The 19,687-nt window shown below is 38.8% G+C and overlaps 1 protein-coding gene across 3 annotated transcripts in view; it reads right to left on the bottom strand.

The window, feature by feature from the left end:
• LOC124143327 (high affinity cAMP-specific 3',5'-cyclic phosphodiesterase 7A-like) overlaps nt 1–19,687 on the bottom strand; it is a 94,873-nt gene that overhangs the window by 27,619 nt on the left and 47,567 nt on the right. For all 3 annotated transcript variants that reach the window (XM_048400282.1, XM_048400284.1, XM_048400285.1), the window contains exons 2-4: nt 18,260–18,320; nt 8,862–8,954; nt 7,393–7,535 (exon numbers count right to left, since the gene is read on the bottom strand). In XM_048400282.1, the coding sequence (XP_048256239.1) occupies nt 7,393–7,535; nt 8,862–8,954; nt 18,260–18,320 (297 nt within the window). The remainder of the gene's footprint in view (nt 1–7,392; nt 7,536–8,861; nt 8,955–18,259; nt 18,321–19,687) is intronic.

Below are 19,687 nucleotides of genomic sequence, written 5' to 3'. Positions count from 1 at the left end.
TATGATAATATTTTCTGTTACAACCTAACAAACGTATACTGATTCTTTACCAAATGCCTTAACATCTTGACATCATCAATACTGATGGAAATGATCCTCTGGCGCCATAGTGTCTCAAGTTGGTATGCATCTACGTAAGTTCCGCATCAGACAAAAGGCAGGGGCCGGCTACTGTTGAAGTACCCTACCCAACAGTCAAGTAACACAATTAACTCCCTTGATTATTGGATGATGTGAGAAAAGAAGGCATCTCGTAATTACTGTCCGTTTAGCTGCAGCTTTGAGGCTTGTCTATTGTACACGTGGAGATCCCTGTCGGAACAATGTCTTCTAGTGCGTCATTCCTACGTCACTCCCCCCTTGTCTCCTGGTAGTAATGAGACGCTAGAGAATTGATTCACAACTGCTTTACAACTCCACAATAGAAGGGCCAGACAGCATGACAAAACGCCACATGATGGTTTTGTATTTCGCAAGGGTTTTGGATCACTTACTTTCAAAGTGATCTGTCTATGCCACTGGCAAGTAAGGATATCTCATTACGGATCATCCTTGTCTCTCTTCAAATTGTGATTCTGTAATGCGTTATTAGCTGCAATATTGATAGAGTTAAGTGAAGTGAGGGACTGAATGTCATGACCCATCAAGGTTTCACCGACTTTTGTATATATATACCAATGTAATGTAACGCACACACAGTGTACGCTCCCATTATACATACACACCTGGAATCACATTAAGCACTGCCTACTATATATTACCATATTAAATTGTCATTTGTTGTAAATCATATCCTGACGTAAAAGCGACTTCGGCCTTATAATTAATTTTGCTTGGTTTACAGATAAGCCAACCTTAAAAAAGAACATTCAGGGGAAAAAATCATCAGAAGATATTTTTCCATACTGCTGACAGTTAAAATTGTTTTGACAATACAAATAATCCTAGGTGGGTAGGTGGGTAGGTGGGTAGGTGGGTAGGTGGGTGGGTAGGTGGGTAGGTGGGTAGGTGGGTAGGTAGGTAGGAAGGTAGGTAGGTAGGTAGGTGAGTGGGTGGGTGGGTGGGTGGGTGGATGGATAGGTAGGTAGGTAGGTAGGTGGGCTGGTAGGTAGGTAGGTAGGTAGGTAGGTAGGTAGGTGGGTGGGTGGGTGGGTGGGTGGGTGGGTAGGTAGGTAGGTAGGTGGGTGGATGGGTTTTTGGGTTGGTAGGTAGGTAGGTAGGTGGGTAGGTAGGTAGGTAGGTAGGTAGGTAGGTAGCCTTGTGTATTAACAACTAGGATACCTGGACAGAAAGTAGTGAGGCCACAGTTTCTAAGGTTCAGCACCAACACGATCAACACATTGATCTAGATATCAACATGATGCGAACAGACAAGTTTGGACAAAATTAATCCACTTTTAGTAATATTCCAGCCCTACCATGGCTAATACCACTAGGCTTACACACCACCCTACTCCACTTTCTCAAGTTATGTAGCACACACTTGTGTATGATAAGAAAACATACTTCAGAGAACACAATGAGCTGAGTATAACTAACCTCTGGCAAAATCAAATTCAACAAAAGTGTATCTAGATGTATATGTCTCTTTAAGCAATATCCTTCTCCACCCCTATCAGAAGGTGAGTAGCACCAAGTTGTGTTTTATGAGAAACGTAAGTCAAAGTACACATAAATTGGTGAGATAAAACTAACCTTTAACAAAATGATATACAACATTTTTTGGCAAATCCATATTCAACAAAAGTGCATCTGTATAAAAGACATTAAGCATTAACAAGGCAAAAAGTGAGCAGGGCTCACCAATACCAACATCAGCTCCAAGATATTTCTAACCAATAAAAAAAGCAATATTTTCTCAGAAACTTTGCACTGCACCTCTCCTATTGGCATAGAAACTGTACACCCAATTACAAAAGAATCCATGAAGCAGTTTTCAAGTTACAGGTAACATAAATGTTGAAGTTTAAAAAATTCTTAGTTCAAAACATGAAAAAAGAATCATATTTTTTCAGAAAATACACATACATGTATAAAAAATAGATTTTGCACTGCAACTCTTCTATTAGTATGGAAAATGTTCCTTAAACCTGAAAAGAATCCATACAGTAGTTTTTAAGTTATAGATCGAAAAATGTTTAAATAAAAAGATTCTGAGGCAAAAAATGAAAAATAGCTGTATTTTTTCTGAAAATACTAATATTAAAATCAAACTTTGCATTGCACCTCTCCTATTGGTATAAAAAAAAGTGTTCACCAAGTTTGAAAAGAATCTATGCAGTAGTTTCAAAGTTATAGGTCGCACACACACAATCTGCTCTAAAGGACGGACAGACGGATCGATGGGCAGAATTCCTTGGCATAACCATATACCGCTGCCCTTTCAGGTTAAGTGCAATAAACATTAAAACAAATACATTCTGTTCTAGAACATATACTTTCCTCCATTAAACAACAGTTGGGATTTCAAGTTTGGAGGTAGCGAGGTAACGAGTCTTCCAGGTTTATTGTGATCTCTTCTAACATGCAAAATCACTGACAAGCAAATGTCAAGGTTAAAGCTGTTGCATCATAATTACGGGCTCAGGACAATGCTTACAATGAACACTATCCAAATAACATGTTCTAGATATATTGTAGCAGGGACACTGAGAGCAGACGTAAACAAGTAAATAAAAAAACAACACTTGTATAATTTCCAAATTAACTGTGTCATCTTGCACAATGTAGTGTTATTATCCGTCAGACATTCATGGGAGGAGGCAGACAATGGAGATATTAAGCCTTTGTCAGCCCTACATAAATTAAGCTTTTGTTGCTCAGATGGTTTCAACAAATGGTTAGTGTACTGATAAACAGATGCCTATTCATTTGTGAACCATAAACATAATTCAAACCAGCCCAAATTACATGGGAGATAACTCTGGAAAGCAAGTTAACTCATCTTGACTACCTGATCACAATCACCGTAAAAAAACAACCATTGTTACATTTACAAATGATATCTGTATTTTTACTGGTTGAGAAAGGGTCAAATAGCCTTCTTTCGCCCAGCACGATTAAGCCAATGGACTCAAAGGAGAGAAATATTTTCAGCCAATCGGCAAGAATGTAACTCAAGACTTGTTGCACATCATCTCCAGTGACTTTTCATGACATCTGAATCAATTATTGTTGAATTTGAAATATTCTTGTCTTTTTATACTATGTAATTAAACAATAACCGACAACAATTCCAGTGGCAGAGGTCAACATCAGTTTCTGGGGTCAATAAAAAATTATATTTCCCTAATGAAAGGTCAATAAATGATAAATAACTGCCACAATAAACCAGATCTTAATTAACCAAATGTTCCCTGGCAACTATGTCAATGAACCTGGACAACTATGTTGCTGAACCCTTAATCAACTGCCTTTAAAAACATATGAAACGTATTGATGACTTGTCAGCACAAACAAAATCCCTGGAAACATTTTCAAGACCAGTACCCAAAAAGGTGTGCGACAGTAATACTATTTGACATTTATGAGCAGGCTACGAACTGAAAATTCAATCAGTTTCTGTGGCTAATCCTGTTGGACTTCCTGCCTGATCCCCTGCTGATAGCCATAATACGGGGATCACACGACCTGCTGCGGAGATTAGACCTGGTCCTGACCCCAGCCCAACGACTGACCCGTACATCAGCCTGTTGACCTTACAACACATGCTGAGTCAGCATAACATCTCCCCGAAACTGGTCCAATAGACATACAAGGAGTTGACAAGTAAATATGTTTCATAATAGTTTCTAATACTCTACGGGGCGGTCGGGTAGCCTAGTGGTTAAAGCGTTCGCTCGTCAAGCCGAAGACCCGGGTTTCGAATCCCGACATGGGTACAATTTGTGAAGCCCATTTCTGGTGTCCCCCGCCGTGATATTGCTTGATATATTGCTACAAGCGGCGTAAAACCAAACTCACTCACTCACTTACTCACTCACTCTATTCCTTACAAGACACAATTAACAAAACCTGGACATATTTGATGATTCTCACAGTGAACCAGGAAGGGGTTTGCATTACACGCAGAAACAGAAGGAACACCATCCCCACCTTTTATCACCTTTTGCCCTACAACTTTTCCACCAGAATCCTGAACTATCTTGACTTCACCAAATCAGGAGAGAGCTGACCTCACCATGTCTGACAATCCTATGATCCCTCATGTTGTGTTAAGCAGTACAACTATAAATCAGGAAAGCCCATACTTAAAGCTTCCTTAATAACAAAGTCATAAGCACTTCAGGGATGGATGGGTAGCCTAGTAGTTAAAGCGTGAGGTGAGGTGAGGTGGGGTTTAACATCACATCCAACATTATTGCACTTATATAGCGCAATGCATGCATGCATGTGTGTGTCTGCCTGTACTAGTCCGGAATGATGCCTATTTATAGTGCTTGCCCACTGAGATACCATGCCACAGTTTAACATGAATACTCAGACACAGTATACTGCCTCCTTGTTTTAGCCTCTTATGCCGAGCGCCAGACAGGGGAACAACAAGTACCATCTTTTAACGTCTTTTGGTATGACTTGGCAAGAGATCGAACCCCGGACCTTCCGCTCTCCGGGCGGACGCTCTACCACTAGACCACGGAGGCAGTTCAGTGAGGCAAGGTGACATGCAATCAGCCAAGTCACCACACCTAACAACATAATCCTCTTTACTCTCCGTTATTGACAAGAATGAAATATACTAGGAATGATTGGGAAGTATTCTACATATTTCACTGAACTATGTCAGAAGGCAATGGGACATACAGGGACTTAAATGGGATTGCTCTGAGACTGATATTTGGCCCCAAGTCTGCAGCAATTTTCAGTAAAAATTCCCAAATGAGAATTAATTTCCTATCTCATGTAAATATATCTATAACTGATGTGATGGTTTGGTGGAGGTGACTTGTATTCAACTGATCACAGGACCATGAATGAGGAAGTGGCTTAAGTTTACATCAGTGTATTGAATGCAATGATAAAACACTTCTGAAACTATAAAAACTATTGGGTCAGACGAAACAAATCAATAGAGTGAGATGAAATTGGGTTGAACGTAGCGTCCAAGATTATTGCACTTATATAGCGACATGCATGCACATGTGTGTGTGTGGCTGCTTGTACTAGTTCAGACTGATGCCGATTTATAGTGCTAGCCCACTGGGATACCATGCCGCAGTTTAACATGAATACCCCACTCAGACACAGTATACTGACCAGTCCTTGTTTTAGCCCCTTAATGCCGAGCGCCAGACAGGGTAACAACAAGTACCATCTTTTAGCAACTTTTGGTATGACGCGTCCGGGGATTGAACCGGGCGGACGCTCTACCACTAGACCACGGAGGCGGTCACAAATCAATAGAGAGAAAATACTATTTGAATAGAGACACTATACAAACATGATGGGTCAGGTATGCTTTGAGGCTAGGTTTACATCAGAGAAAGTAGTTTTCAGTAAGTCTCACTGAGAAATATACAACTCAAAAGAAGTTAAAGAACACCCGATTCTTTCATAGGACAATAGTGAATCTGTAATGCCACCACAGATTATCCATAGTCCTGTGAAAGAACCAGATGTTCTTTAACTTGTTTTGAGTAGTATATAATGTTTGCTTAATCCACAATTGCTTGTATTGAGGTGTTTTGCTCATTTGTTGCAAAAGATCCTTTGACAATAAGAGTGAGTGAGTATGGTTTTACACCGCTTTTAGCAATATTCCAGCAATATCACGGCTGGGGACACTGGAAAATGGGCTTCATGAATTGTACCCATGTTGGGAATCGAACCCGGGTCTTCGGCGTGACCCTTCAACAATAAGACGTCATACCAATGTATTATTGCAAATAATTGAATATTTGTTTGTGTGTTGTTTAATGCGACACTGCAACATTCCAGCATTATGACTGCAGCCTGTTAATAAAGAGTCTGTCCAGTGATTGATACGAAGAGCAACGTCCTACACCGTCAGGGTAAATGAGCCAGCAATTAACCAAGCCACCATCTGACCCATACAGTGACCTTATGTGACAAGAATAGGTTGGGGGCTGATTCTAACCTAGAAACTGCACATGGTTCAATGAAGATGATACATCACATAGCTCATGACATCAGTTGGACATTGTTGCTGTATCTATGTCTGTCAACAGCAAACCATCATTTTCTACATAAAACTAAACCATGGGTAACACAAGCTAACACAATTAAGCAAAGCAGGGCCCACTTGCACAAAGTGATCTTAGCACAAAGACTATAGTAAGCCTATGTTTAAGTATGGGAATTTCCATCATCATAGCACTAAGATTGCTTTGTGCAAGTGGGCCCAGGGCCCCGTTCCACAGAGCGACCTTAGTGCTACGTTGGTCGTAAGCCTATGATAAAGGATGGGAGTTACGACCAACTTAGCACTAAGATCGCTTTGTGGAACGGGGCCCTGGTCTTAGACGTTTAACACTTTGGTGAAACCCACAGGTACAGTTCTGACAAACAAAAACCAGGATTCAAACCCACAATCACAGGTTCCTGGCACACTAAGGGATGCAACTCTGCAAAGTGCATTGCAGTGGCTAGGACGACTGGGCCACCCATGTCACTTAAACCCCTGGAAATGGTGTCAACAATCTGGGAACAGACTATGAGTAATTCCTTGGAGGTTTCTCTTAAAATACACAGCAAGGCAGTCAGTCCTTCAAACAAGTTTTTCCAATGCCATGCAAACTTCTCTATCTCTGCTCAGATACCATAAGTATAACTCCAAACCATATCAATATTCCAGCACCTAGAAATATCCAATAAATTCCTTGACAGGGGCACACTTCAAATGTGCAATAAAACATCTGTACCTTTTGATGATATGGGTTAGGAGCACACATTTCCAACCATTCACACATGAACAAGAATACAATTGAGGAAGGTCTCAGACACTGCTGCCGGGACCCAATCATCAAAGAATTGTATAGAAGCTTTATGAAATGGTCCAGAATTTCTTAACCCCAAAACCTATCAAAGGATGTTTGCAAGAAAGTCTTAAATACTACTGCTCGGGAAATAAACATTTGAACAGTCATAATTATAAACTTTCTACGTGACCTGTCGAATAAACTGTTCAGCACTGCCATACACACTAATGGTTGGACCAGTGTGTATATACCACTTAAAAGAAGTAAAGAACACACAATTCTTTCATACTGTTGTTAATTTGTTGCATGACAGCTTAACTATAGTAATATGAAAGAATCGGGTGTTCTTTAACTTCTTTTGAGTAGTATACATCAAAGTGTAGCAGTTACAATAGCCATGGCGCTAAGATTGCATTGTGCTTGTAAGACCTGAAGGATAAATGTGAAGACTGACCTGTGCCTGGTTGCCATAGTGAGAGTCCAGGAGGACTTTGTTCTGTCCAACCACTTTCAGCACTGGCCGGCGCCGACGGTGAACCTTGTGCAGACTTAGGAACCGAGACCGAAACCTCATCTTGTACTCGGGTAAGGTAAGTTCTGGGAGAAGACATTAGGTTCTGATGAGATTGCATCACTTCTACTGAGAGAAGTGCAACATACTTTCATACACATTGCATCACATTACAGTAGAACATAATTCTCTCAATTCATTCTGACAGAATTCAAGGTCAAGTTTGAAATACAGTGAATCTTTTACATGATTCAACCAATCATTCACACCCGATTTACACAATATACTTACTCTTCAGTAACCTTAGTTGACTCCAGTCAAGATAATATACCAGCTACCACACATGATATACTCAGTGTCCAGTGCCCTGGTCTTTTATAAAAGTAACTATTTCACATGATATACTTACACACAGTACCCAGTGTCAAACAATATACTGACAATAATATCACATGTTATAATTACACACCATGCAGGTTGTGTCATCAACAATATACTGACACTATCACATGATATACTTATTCTCAAGCACACTGTGTCCCCAAGGATATACTGACACTATCACATGATATACTTATTCTCAAGCACAGTGTCACCAAGGATATACTGACACTATCACATGATATACTTATTCTCAAGCACAGTGTCACCAAGGATATACTGACACTATCGAATGATATAATTACTCTAAAGCACACTGTGTCACCAAGGATATACAGAGACTATCACATGATATACTTACTCTCAAGCACACTGTGTCCCCAAGGATATACTGACACTATCACATGATATACTTACTCTCAAGCACACTGTGTCCCCAAGGATATACTGACACTATCACATGATATACTTACTCTCAAGCACACTGTGTCACCAAGGATATACAGACTATCACATGATATACTTATTCTCAAGCACACTGTGTCACCAAGGATATACTGACACTATCACATGATATACTTACTCTCAAGCACACTGCGCAATCAAGGATATACTGACACTATCACATGATATACTTATTCTCAAGCACACTGTGTCAACAAGGATATACAGACACTATCACATGATATACTTACTCTCAAGCACACTTTGTCACGAAGGATATACAGAGACCATCACATGATATAATTACTCTCAAGCACACTTTGTCATCAAGGATATACTGACACTATCACATGGTATACTTATTCTAAAACACACTGTGTCAACAAGGATATACAGACACTATCACATGATATACTTACTCTCAAGCACACTTTGTCACCAAGGATATACAGAGACTATCACATGATATAATTACTCTCAAGCACACTTTGTCATCAAGGATATACTGACACTATCACATGGTATACTTATTCTAAAACACACTGTGTCAACAAGGATATACAGACACTATCACATGATATACTTACTCTCAAGCACCCTGTGTTCTGACTCCAGAATGGACGACTTGGCATTCCCAAGGGGCGCCGTCTTCTCGGGCTTCGCCCTCATCTTAACATCAGCTGAAAACAAAAACTGTACTGTTATTTCCGAAAACAAAGCTTTAATGACATCATATAGAACTATCCTGCACAGTGCTGTCAATATGTCAAACAATTTCGACTTCAACATCCCCATCCTGTTTGTAACATAACAGACTTTTTTTCAGTACCATTCATAAAAACAGGAAATATCTTTTTTCAAACAATATGAGAATCCAAAGAAAAATATCTATTTCCAAACAAGTGTTCAGGGCTGGGACTCGGAGCTGATACTGAAGTTTGTGTCATTTCTCAGTAAGTACCGTGTTATCACACAAGTATTTTAAATGGAACGAGACACAACAGCTGCTTCGTCATGAAGCAAGGAGGTGAACAAACCCTTAAGGACAAAACATGCTACAAACAAACTGCAAACTGTCAGTTCCACTGTGTAGGTAGCCTGAATCACCTGGTGTTTGTCACACTTTATTGACAGAATCATCACAGTAGGACCTGGCAGACTTACCATGGTATTGACAAAAAAAGATCATTATTTCAAGAACTTGCAATGTGTTCAAGACTATTTGATTGGCATTCTAGAAAGTGGGAGGTAAATAAGAATATCATACATCTTTATGGATAACAACTTCTGGTTTATCGTATGTAGCAACATTTTGATGTCGATTCTTACACCGTTATCAAACTGGCGTGATACACAAAACTGACTTTCCCAAAATGTCAAATGTGTATTTTGTGCAGAAATAACAAAACAACAAGTAGACTAAAATTATTTATTATATTTGGCACAAGAATAGGGAGCTGGCTCGGTTGTTGCTTACGAATGGTTAATGTTTTATGAGCTTGGTTGCAGGGGCAAACCGGCCTGGACAACCGTGGGTTGCAGGGGCAAGCCGGCCTGGACAACCGTGGGTTGCAGGGGCAAGCCGGCCTGGACAACCGTGGGTTGCAGGGGCAAGCCGGCCTGGACAACCGTGGGTTGCAGGGGCAAGCCGGCCTGGACAACCGTGGGGAAGCAGCTGCTTGTAGGGGCAAGCCGGCCTGACAAGAGCTGTGTGAGCAGGGGCAAGCCGGCCTGGACAACCGTGGGGAAGCAGCTGCTTGTAGGGGCAAGCCGGCCTGACAAGAGCTGTGTGAGCAGGGGCAGTAGCTGGCCTGCGAAGAGGGATTTGAAAACATGTTTGAATTTGAATATGAATTGGGGGGATTATGAAATGAAAGCCCACAACGAGGTAACAACCGAGAGCCCCCAATGAAAATATAATGTTTACATTTATATATAGTGGCCATAACTGAGTATCTCTATGTATGCACTGGCATACAAGTGTTAATTGTCACACAAGTATACACTGGCATACAGAGGTGTTAATTTATATTAATATATTAATTTAATTCTTAAATATGTACAGTACCCAAGGTAGCTAACATCTTCATCTGATTTGTTGATGAATTATGAATTTAATTACAAATTTTGAGATTCTGAACCATATATTTATATATATATATACATGTATATCATTTGGAATTATTAAGTTAATAAAATATATATATATATATATATATATATATATATATATATATATATATATATATGTACACACACAAAAGTTATAAAAAGCTGTGTGGCATAACTATGAAAAGGAAAAACAATTGAAACTCCCAATTATTGCCCAGCATGATAGTTAAATACACCATAAAACAGTTATATACACCATAAAACAGTTATATACACCATAAAACAGTTATATACATCATAAAACAGTTACCGGTATATACTCCATAAAACAGTTATAGACGTTCTTTAGAGAGGGCAGTTACATAAATCTTGCAAAAGATGAGACAAAAAACATTGTAGATATGAAAAATGGATTGAAACCATAATTTAATCTGCACGAGGACTATGAAACAATATACCTGCACTAAAACGTACAGATTAAACCATGCTCTGTGGTCATGAAACTGTGGGAAGGATTAGATTACTCCTTGGAAACACAACTGGAGGATAGAACAGCTACCATAACAAAGAGTGTCATTATCTTTGAGATTAGTAACAAAACCTTCCAATGGGTGAAGGCTGGATGAGAACAATTCCGCTGGGTCATCGGAACAACAATCATCTATGACACCCTGGTAATCGAAACAAAACAACACTGGGACACAATTGCATCAATAGTCTTTACATGATCCATACTTACATCTTTCAAACCCCACCAATAACTGGCTCCCCTCATTGTATCACCAAGTTCAGGGATGCGACCATTCCCATGGTTAAAAGCATGTGTAGAGACCAACACTAATGACAAATCAATGCCACATGGTCGCCAATAATAACAGCAGAACTTGCACCATAATACCTTCATTTCAAAGTTGCTACGAAGGTCAATAATTCAACATTGTCATCGAAGATACAACTTTGAGCAAGTGAGAAAGTTTTCTTTTCCAAGTGTCGCCTGAAAAGATTTTTGCTTGGTGTTTACACCCCTCTGAGCTAATAGCTGATAAACGATACACAAATGTTGACAGGGGGACAACAAACCGGCAATGTAGGAGTGTTCAGGAGACCTCAGCTAGACATAGTATCCCTCTGAAAGTGCACCTCCAGCTCTAAGCATCCTGCCTTGTTACAAGAAGCCATGGACAAGCATATCAAATTTGTGCTAATTGAAACAAGGTGGTCTGGTAATTATCTTCTATAGTGAAGCCCCTCAGAGCCCTTATCAAGCAGATGGTGGGTACTGTATTCCTTCCAAAATGAGCATCATTTACCACAAAGGATGTGGCATTGAGCATATTGTTGAGATATTCAACTCTCTTAAAAATATGAACACCAGAATTTCTCTGCTTAATCCTGTAAAAGATCATAACAGACTTTCATATATAAAAACTTTAACTAAACAATTTTATGGATGCATTTCAATATTTTTTGTTAGAAAATGTGTTTAATTAACCTGTTTGATAACTCAGGTCAGAAATGCTCCATTCCATATTGGTATAATGTTAGTATATGGACAAAATATTTCAAAGCAACCATCAATTTTGACTGACCCACTACAATGAAGACTAACATATAACCCAAGAACATAAGTTATGTACAAGGTTTAATCAAAATAATTCTGTAAAGGAACCAAGTCTTTTAATGTTTAAATTATATTTTAAAAAGCTTAAAATGGGATGAGAATTGAACAGGGATGATAGTTTAATAAAATGCAAGCTGTATGGTCTGTAACAGAGACAAACTACATCATTTGTCAGTACAGTTTTCTACGACAACTACGGTAATTATCATACAGTACGCCTTGTACATGTGGTTTCATTAAACATTCATCCCCAATGCTTGCTGGATTAGTGGAAATCCTATTGAGAGCACTAATGACGCAAGGGAGTTAACTGATATTTTTTTTAACGTTATGTAATAAAGCTAAGAAAACAAAGTAAATCTTATCTCCCATCGTTAAAAGGTTGGTCGGAATGTACAAAACTGGCAATGGTGTTCTTCAGTGAGAATGACGCTGTTGCCGTTTGAGATGAAACATTTTTCCAATCACAGCTGATTGATGTATGTTTGATGCCAATCCTGACCAAATATTGTCTTCATTACAAAGTGTATCTAACTTCATCAATTTCCTTTCAACATGACGCTTGTTGTTGTCCCCAAAATCCTTCTGGCATGGTAGGACAGGCATAGAGGGAAGGGAAAAAATTATACCAAAGAAATTGTTTTATGTCACTTTCTTAGACTTCTTGACAACAAACGATCTTTTTGTTATTGCAAAGAAACAAACACATATTACAGTTGCACTAGAAAAGACTAGAGTAAAGATGTTTTTCAAAGACACAGCGTAAGGACACACAGACAGAAAGTCGACTTGTGTGATCGTGCTTCTCACGTCACGGGCCAACTAAACACACTCTATAAACAAGGTGTATAGGCAACCAACAGAAGGTGCTACAGGGGAATTGCAACTCTTTCATAAATTGCACAAGAACTTGTGAAGTTTTGTGAGTAATACTGAGCCCATATACTTCATTCCCTGGCTCAAGTTAGCAAACGCTCTTCAAAATCCCATAGAATATTAGCATATTCAACATGCGAATAAGATATTTGGAGTATTCTTGTTGATACATTTACTAAAAACAATCTCCTTACGCATGTTATAACAATTTCACAAACTATTATAAAAATCCTGAAAAATTATGTGTAAGCGCAACATATGAAAAAAACATTTGAATGATGTTTTATGAAACTGATGCCGCCAATTCATTTTGTTGGATTTTTTCAACCTACTTAACATTGTAAGGAAAACAAAAAAAAGATTTTTTTTTAAATTGGAATTATTTTTATTTTTCAACTACCAACCTGAATAATGGGGGCCAAAAATCTGTACCCCGCAAAAAGAAATACAGTATAGAGTTCACAAGAAATATCAGGGCTAAAAGCATTTTCACAAATCAGTTTCATAAAATAAATACAGAATGAAATCTTGATATCAGTGGTCAGTTTCTCTTGGAATGAGTATAAAGCTGCTTGTGTTCAATGCTGCTCATCATCACCATCATCATCATCATCATCATCATCATTTTCTATGTAGAAAACAGACTCTATCATCCTATTTTTGCTACTATCTACCACTATATTTCAAGCCATTTTTAATGTCAATAATCTCTATAAAACCTATTCATCATCATCATCATCATTTTCTATGTAGAAAACAGACTCTATCATCCTATTTTTGCTACTATCTACCACTATATTTCAAGCCATTTTTAATGTCAATAATCTCTATAAAACCTATTCATCATCATCATCATTTTCTATGTAGAAAACAGACTCTATCATCCTATTTTTGCTACTATCTACCACTATATTTCAAGCCATTTTTAATGTCAATAATCTCTATAAAACCTATTCATCATCATCATCATCATCATCATCATTTTCTATGTAGAAAACAGACTCTATTATCCTATTTTTGCTACTATCTGCCACTATATTTCAAGCCATTTTTAATGTCAATAATCTCTATAAAACCTATTCAAACCAAATCTGTAACCAGAATGATCCACCAAGGTACTCACCCTATCAAATTTACACAGATCAAACAACTTGGCCTTTTTAATTTGACCAGATCGTAAATCCTTCAAACATTCCCTTCCAATATCATTATCCCAAGTCAAATGTAAACATGGAAAGAAAAAGACTCACTGCGCCAAGAGGCAAGCACATTTCAAAGACGAACATGTAAATGATTCAATACAGAAACTGTAAAGTCACCTCATTCAAAGGTTCTTTTGAGGCCTGATCACTACCTCTGCTCAATAATAACAATGTTGCTATCAAAGATCAGGTCGGCCTTACCTACACCTGCCTTAGTGTCAGCTGATACTGTCTCATGTAATCGGTAACCCATCATACTATTAAGTGTCATAAGACACATTCATTCAAGATAGTAATTTAGAGCTACATGATACTAAAATACTTGGTATTTGTTCAAAGAAAGTTCGACTTGAGAAAAATTACCTCCATTAGCAATAAAACTTTGATGTGACTGACTGACATTTCAAAAAAATAAGTGAAAATGATGTTTGAACTACTAACCACTCGAGCACTGACACCAAATATAACACATTGTGTATGGATATAATAAGAGAAGAGGCCTTGTCCAATTTCTGTTACAGTGAATACAGTTATTGGTGAAACTACCACCTTCCTTGACAAATATCGTGAGATTTGAGCTCACTTAAAACTTACAGGTTCCAGCATGTACTGAAGTCTGCCATTTGGCCACAAGTTTTAGAAGTCCAGTAAAATTTCAATCTTGTAGTGAGTAAGAGAGTATGGTTTTACGCCGCTCTTAGCAATATTCCAGCAATATCACTGCGGGGGACACCAGAAATGGGCTTCACACATTGTACCAATGTCGGGAATCGAACCTGGGTCTTTGGCGTGACGAGCGAACGCTTTAACCACTAGGCTACCCGACTGTCCCTTCAATCTTGTAACATCAGCCAATAATAACACATTATTAGTCTCTGACTCCATCAGATCCTGGAACAAGTCAACAATACTTCAGGAAAAGACAAGTAAGGGCTAGTAAATTGAAATGTTTGGTTATTTTTGCGCAAGACAACTTAATGTGAGGTGAAATGGGGTTTAACGTCGCGTCCAAGATTATTGCACTTATATAGCGATGTGCATGCACGTGTGTGTGTGTGTGGCTGCTTGAACTAGTCCGGACTGATGCCGATTTATAGTGCTAGCCCCCTGAGATACCATGCCGCAGTTTAACATGAATACCCCACTCAGACACAGTATACTGACTCCGAGCCGACCAGTCCTTGTTTTTAGCCCCTTAATGCCGAGGGCCAGACACGGTAACAAGTACCATCTTTTAACGTCTTTTGGTATGACAAGGCCAGGGATTGAACCCCGGACCTTCCGCTCTCCGGGCGGACGCTCTACCACTAGACCCCGCAGGCGGTCAGACAACTTAATGAGATCCAACAATAACATGTCTCAGGATTGTACAAAGGTTTTGTTTGTTTGTCTGTTTACCGCCGCACTCAGCAATATTCCAGCTATATGATGGCGGTCTGTAAATAATCAAGTCCGGACCAGACAATCCAGTGATTGATATCATGATCATCGATCCACGCAATTGGGATCGATGACATGCATCAACGAAGTCAGCGAGTCTGACCACCTGATCCGGTTAGTTGCCTCTTACGATAAGCATAGCCGCTTTTTATGGCAAGCATGGGTTGCTGAAGACCTATTCTACCCCGGATCTTCACGGGTCACAAATATTCAAGCCATATTGCAGCAGTCTGTCAAAAATGGACTCTGGACAGGATGATCTAGTGATTGACAACATGAGCTTCGATCCACACAATTGGAATTAAATGACATGTAATTAATTAAGTCACCTAACATGACTGCCCGATCCATTAGGTCATCTCTTACAGCCAGTATAGGCTGCTTGTGAGACATTCTACCCTGGCACCCCAATGGGGAACCAATTATGTACATTATCATCCTTTAGTTTTGAATTTCAAAACAAGATATTTGTTCCCTAGTGGTAGTCATAACATGCTTATATGACTACAGACTAAAACTTAAAACAATAACACAGGTTAAAAAAACCCAGTAGTTTATCTGTAAACATGATGACAGTGTCAACATATGAATCTTCTTTGTAGAGTTAGATCAATATATTCTGACGTCAGTCTCTCTGATAATTCCTGACACTTCAAATGCAAAGACTATTATGGCACTTCTGACAGCAAAGGGAGTGGTCCGTTTTAGACCTGTTTATACTTATTTTCGTATTCGTAATAATAAACATATTTTCTTTCAGACTTTTACAAAACAGCTACGGAATGACCAGTATGAAGTTTGTATTATTTGACAGTTAACCCAACACACAATCAGAGACATGTTGCAGCATCATATATTTGTTTGTTTGTTTGTTTCTTTCTTTCTTTCTTTCTTTCTTGTTTAACACTGCACTCAGCAATATTCCACCTATATGACCGCAGTCTGTAAATAATCAGGTCTGGACCAACAATTCAGTGATTGACATAATGAGCATCGATCCACTCAACTGGGACACGATGACATGCATCAATCAAGTCAGTGAGCCTGACCACCCGATCCCGTTAGTAGCCTTTTACGACAAGCAAAGTCACTTTTTACTGCAAGTATGGGTTGCTGAAGACCTATTCTACCCCGGATATTCATGGGTAACCATCATAGGTAAATAAAAGCTATAAAACCTTTCCGTAGCCACAAGAAATCTTTGCTAAAATCAGTCGATTGTATGACTCCAAATGTGTCATGAGTACATGTTTACGAACCACTATCAAATAGTGATGATACCAGATGTTCACGGAGGGTACAAATGTGGCACCCATCAAAAACACATGCAAAGGCAAGTCAAGTGAAGAAATATGGGGACACATGGTACAAATAAAACAGGGTCTGTAATTCTGTAATGCATTCATATATGGTTTAATCACAGCTGCCAAAAGAAGCAGCCTATATTTTCAAAATTACCAAAACTACCAGTGACAAAGTTCTGATATTGTCCTTCATGATTTGGTAATTTAACAGATGCATGCAAAGTATGGACGTCAGTTGCTATCGGCTGCAGTAGAGTACATTCTATTTTCAACACGAAGGAAAGTAATCTATAGCTCCTCATAGCCTTGAATTCACGCAACTGTATATTGTCTTACATGGTATGTGGTTGAAAATAAATTGACAGCTAAGTTGGCAAGGTGACTTCTAAGGCAAAATGTTGTTTTAACATCGTCTAAAACAATAAAAGTTCAGCGCAAATATTGTCAAGAACTAACCTGAAATTGAAGACATTTTTTATCTGTTGCCAGTGTTGGATGATGGGTAATGTTTATGAACTCCCCACATAACCATCTTCATGTGAATGTAATGTTTTATCGTCACTATTCCAATAAGCACAATACAACACTATATACCTTAGGTAGACCTTCATTTATGATACAGCCAAAGTTATGAGCACCACACACAGACACATATACATGATGTGTAACAAAGATACACAATGTAACAATCATCACTCTATAACACCGTCATTATAAAAACAGATAAACCACCTCGAAGAAGGGGCCTAAGGCTCTGGAGAAAGTGTATTTAATTGAAAAATTAGGTATTCTTGTCCCAGTGTACACTTGCATCTAAAATGACTATCATCCCCTCCCTCTCCAGTTTCATTGCAGGATTTGGTTGGTTTGTTGTTTAACGCCGCATTCAGCAATATTCCAACTTTATGACGGCGGTCTGTAAATAATCGAGTCTGGACCAGACAATCCAGTGATTGATATCATGAGTATCGATCCATGCAAATGGGATCGATGACATGCATCAACCAAGTCAGCGAGCCTCACCACCCGATCCCTTTAGTTGCCTTTTACGTTCTCAAAGGAAAACTCGTTGACTTGGTTGATGGACCGCCGTCATATAGCTGGAATATTGCTGAGTGCGGCGTAAAACAACAAACAAGCAAAATCACAGAAAAACAAACCCACAGAAACAAGTATCTACAGTTGAACTACATTGTCGGGAACTTGGAATCACCATGGTCTAAGGGTAATAAGGTCAAGTCTCTGGTCCTCACCAGTTCAAAACAACAGGATTCCACAGTAAATCTTTTGACACCATCTGTAAACACACTCGTGATGTCAAAACAATTAACTTTGATTTCACAACGTTTTGCCAAAATAATAATGTAACTTTCCATAAGAATGAGAATAAAACAAAAAAATATAAAGAAAAGACTAAAATATAAACTTACCAAGTGTCCGAACGTATATTGCATTTTTGTCTGCCTTGTCAAATGAGATTCCACCCCGTCTCTGCAAAGTAAAGAGAAAATGCATTATCATCCTGTCTTGAAACATTAATATATACAGAGTGTATTCAACAATGTAGGTAATAATTCAGTTATTCATCACAAAAAAATTCCCATGAACACCCAACAATGTCACAGTAACATAATAATGTACGATTTGCAATACCAATCATACTGTGCAAGGTCACGGTTAACAAAACTACAATACAACAATATTTACAATGACTTGAAAAGGCAACCATTAAGATGAACTACACTTACAAGGTAGATGAAGTGACTCAAAATACAAAAATGTTAATGATCACTGCAACCTATATTTCTGGTATCCTATGGAATCACAAGACGCTCCGCCACAACACTGGCGGGTTGACTAGGTCACGGCTGTACGCTTTCCTCACAAAGCAAAGATGACGTGACACAGGATATGATGCTTTGTCCAAACCGAATATGAACACAGGGGTGTTACCCGCATGTATTCATTGTACGTACTCAAGCGGTTACAAGAAACTCAAGCTATAAGCAGTGATAAGGTGGTCCTTCTCTGGGCCGAAAAACAATATTTGCTTTCTTTTATTCTACTTGTATGTTATTGTAAACAGTACTGTGAGTGAGTGAGTGAGTGAGTGAGTGAGTGAGTGAGTGAGTGAGTGAGTGAGTGAGTGAGTGAGTGGAGCATAAAGTCAAGTGCATTCAGATTAGTGTCTACAAAGTCTGTCACAATACAGTTTTTAAATATATGTCATGAAAATATTCTCAGTAATGCTGAAAGAGCTGCAGAATTTTCAGTTACCGTATTCGACGTAATAAGCGCCCAGCTCTAATAAGCGCCCACGGCGATATTTGCTGATATATTGGCTAGTGAACAAGCCCAATTTGCATCCCTTCCCATTGATTAATGTACACAAGAGTTATTTATTCGGTATAATACGCACACGTGTGTTATATGCACCCTTATTTATGGGCAATTAAAATCTGGAAAAATATATCTGTCGTGCATAAACATTTAAGGCTGTCAGCATAAACAACGAAGTTTATCTTTCAACTATGTTTTTTTTCAGCAAAATAATATTCTAATAAGAGCCCCCTATTTCTAATTTTGAGAGCGCCCCGGGCGCTTATTACGTCGAATACGGTATGTTACATCTTACATCGATTATTCGACGCAAATCTTAACTTGTTGGTGCACATGACACGTGTATGTCAAGCAGTATCACAAACATCAATGGTCAGACACAATGTTATGACACTCTTTTAGGTTTCACCAGTGTATCAGATCAATGTGGGATGAAAGCCATGTCATTGATGTTTGCCTCTTGAAACCCACGAGGATGGGTATGGTGCTGACAAACCAAAGATGATAATCAGGGAGAA

The sequence above is a fragment of the Haliotis rufescens genome, unplaced genomic scaffold, assembly GCF_023055435.1.
Source record: "Haliotis rufescens isolate VD_foot unplaced genomic scaffold, xgHalRufe1.0.p SCAF_2, whole genome shotgun sequence".
Classification (NCBI taxonomy): domain Eukaryota; kingdom Metazoa; phylum Mollusca; class Gastropoda; order Lepetellida; family Haliotidae; genus Haliotis; species Haliotis rufescens.
This window is presented reverse-complemented; position numbering and strand designations above follow the sequence as displayed.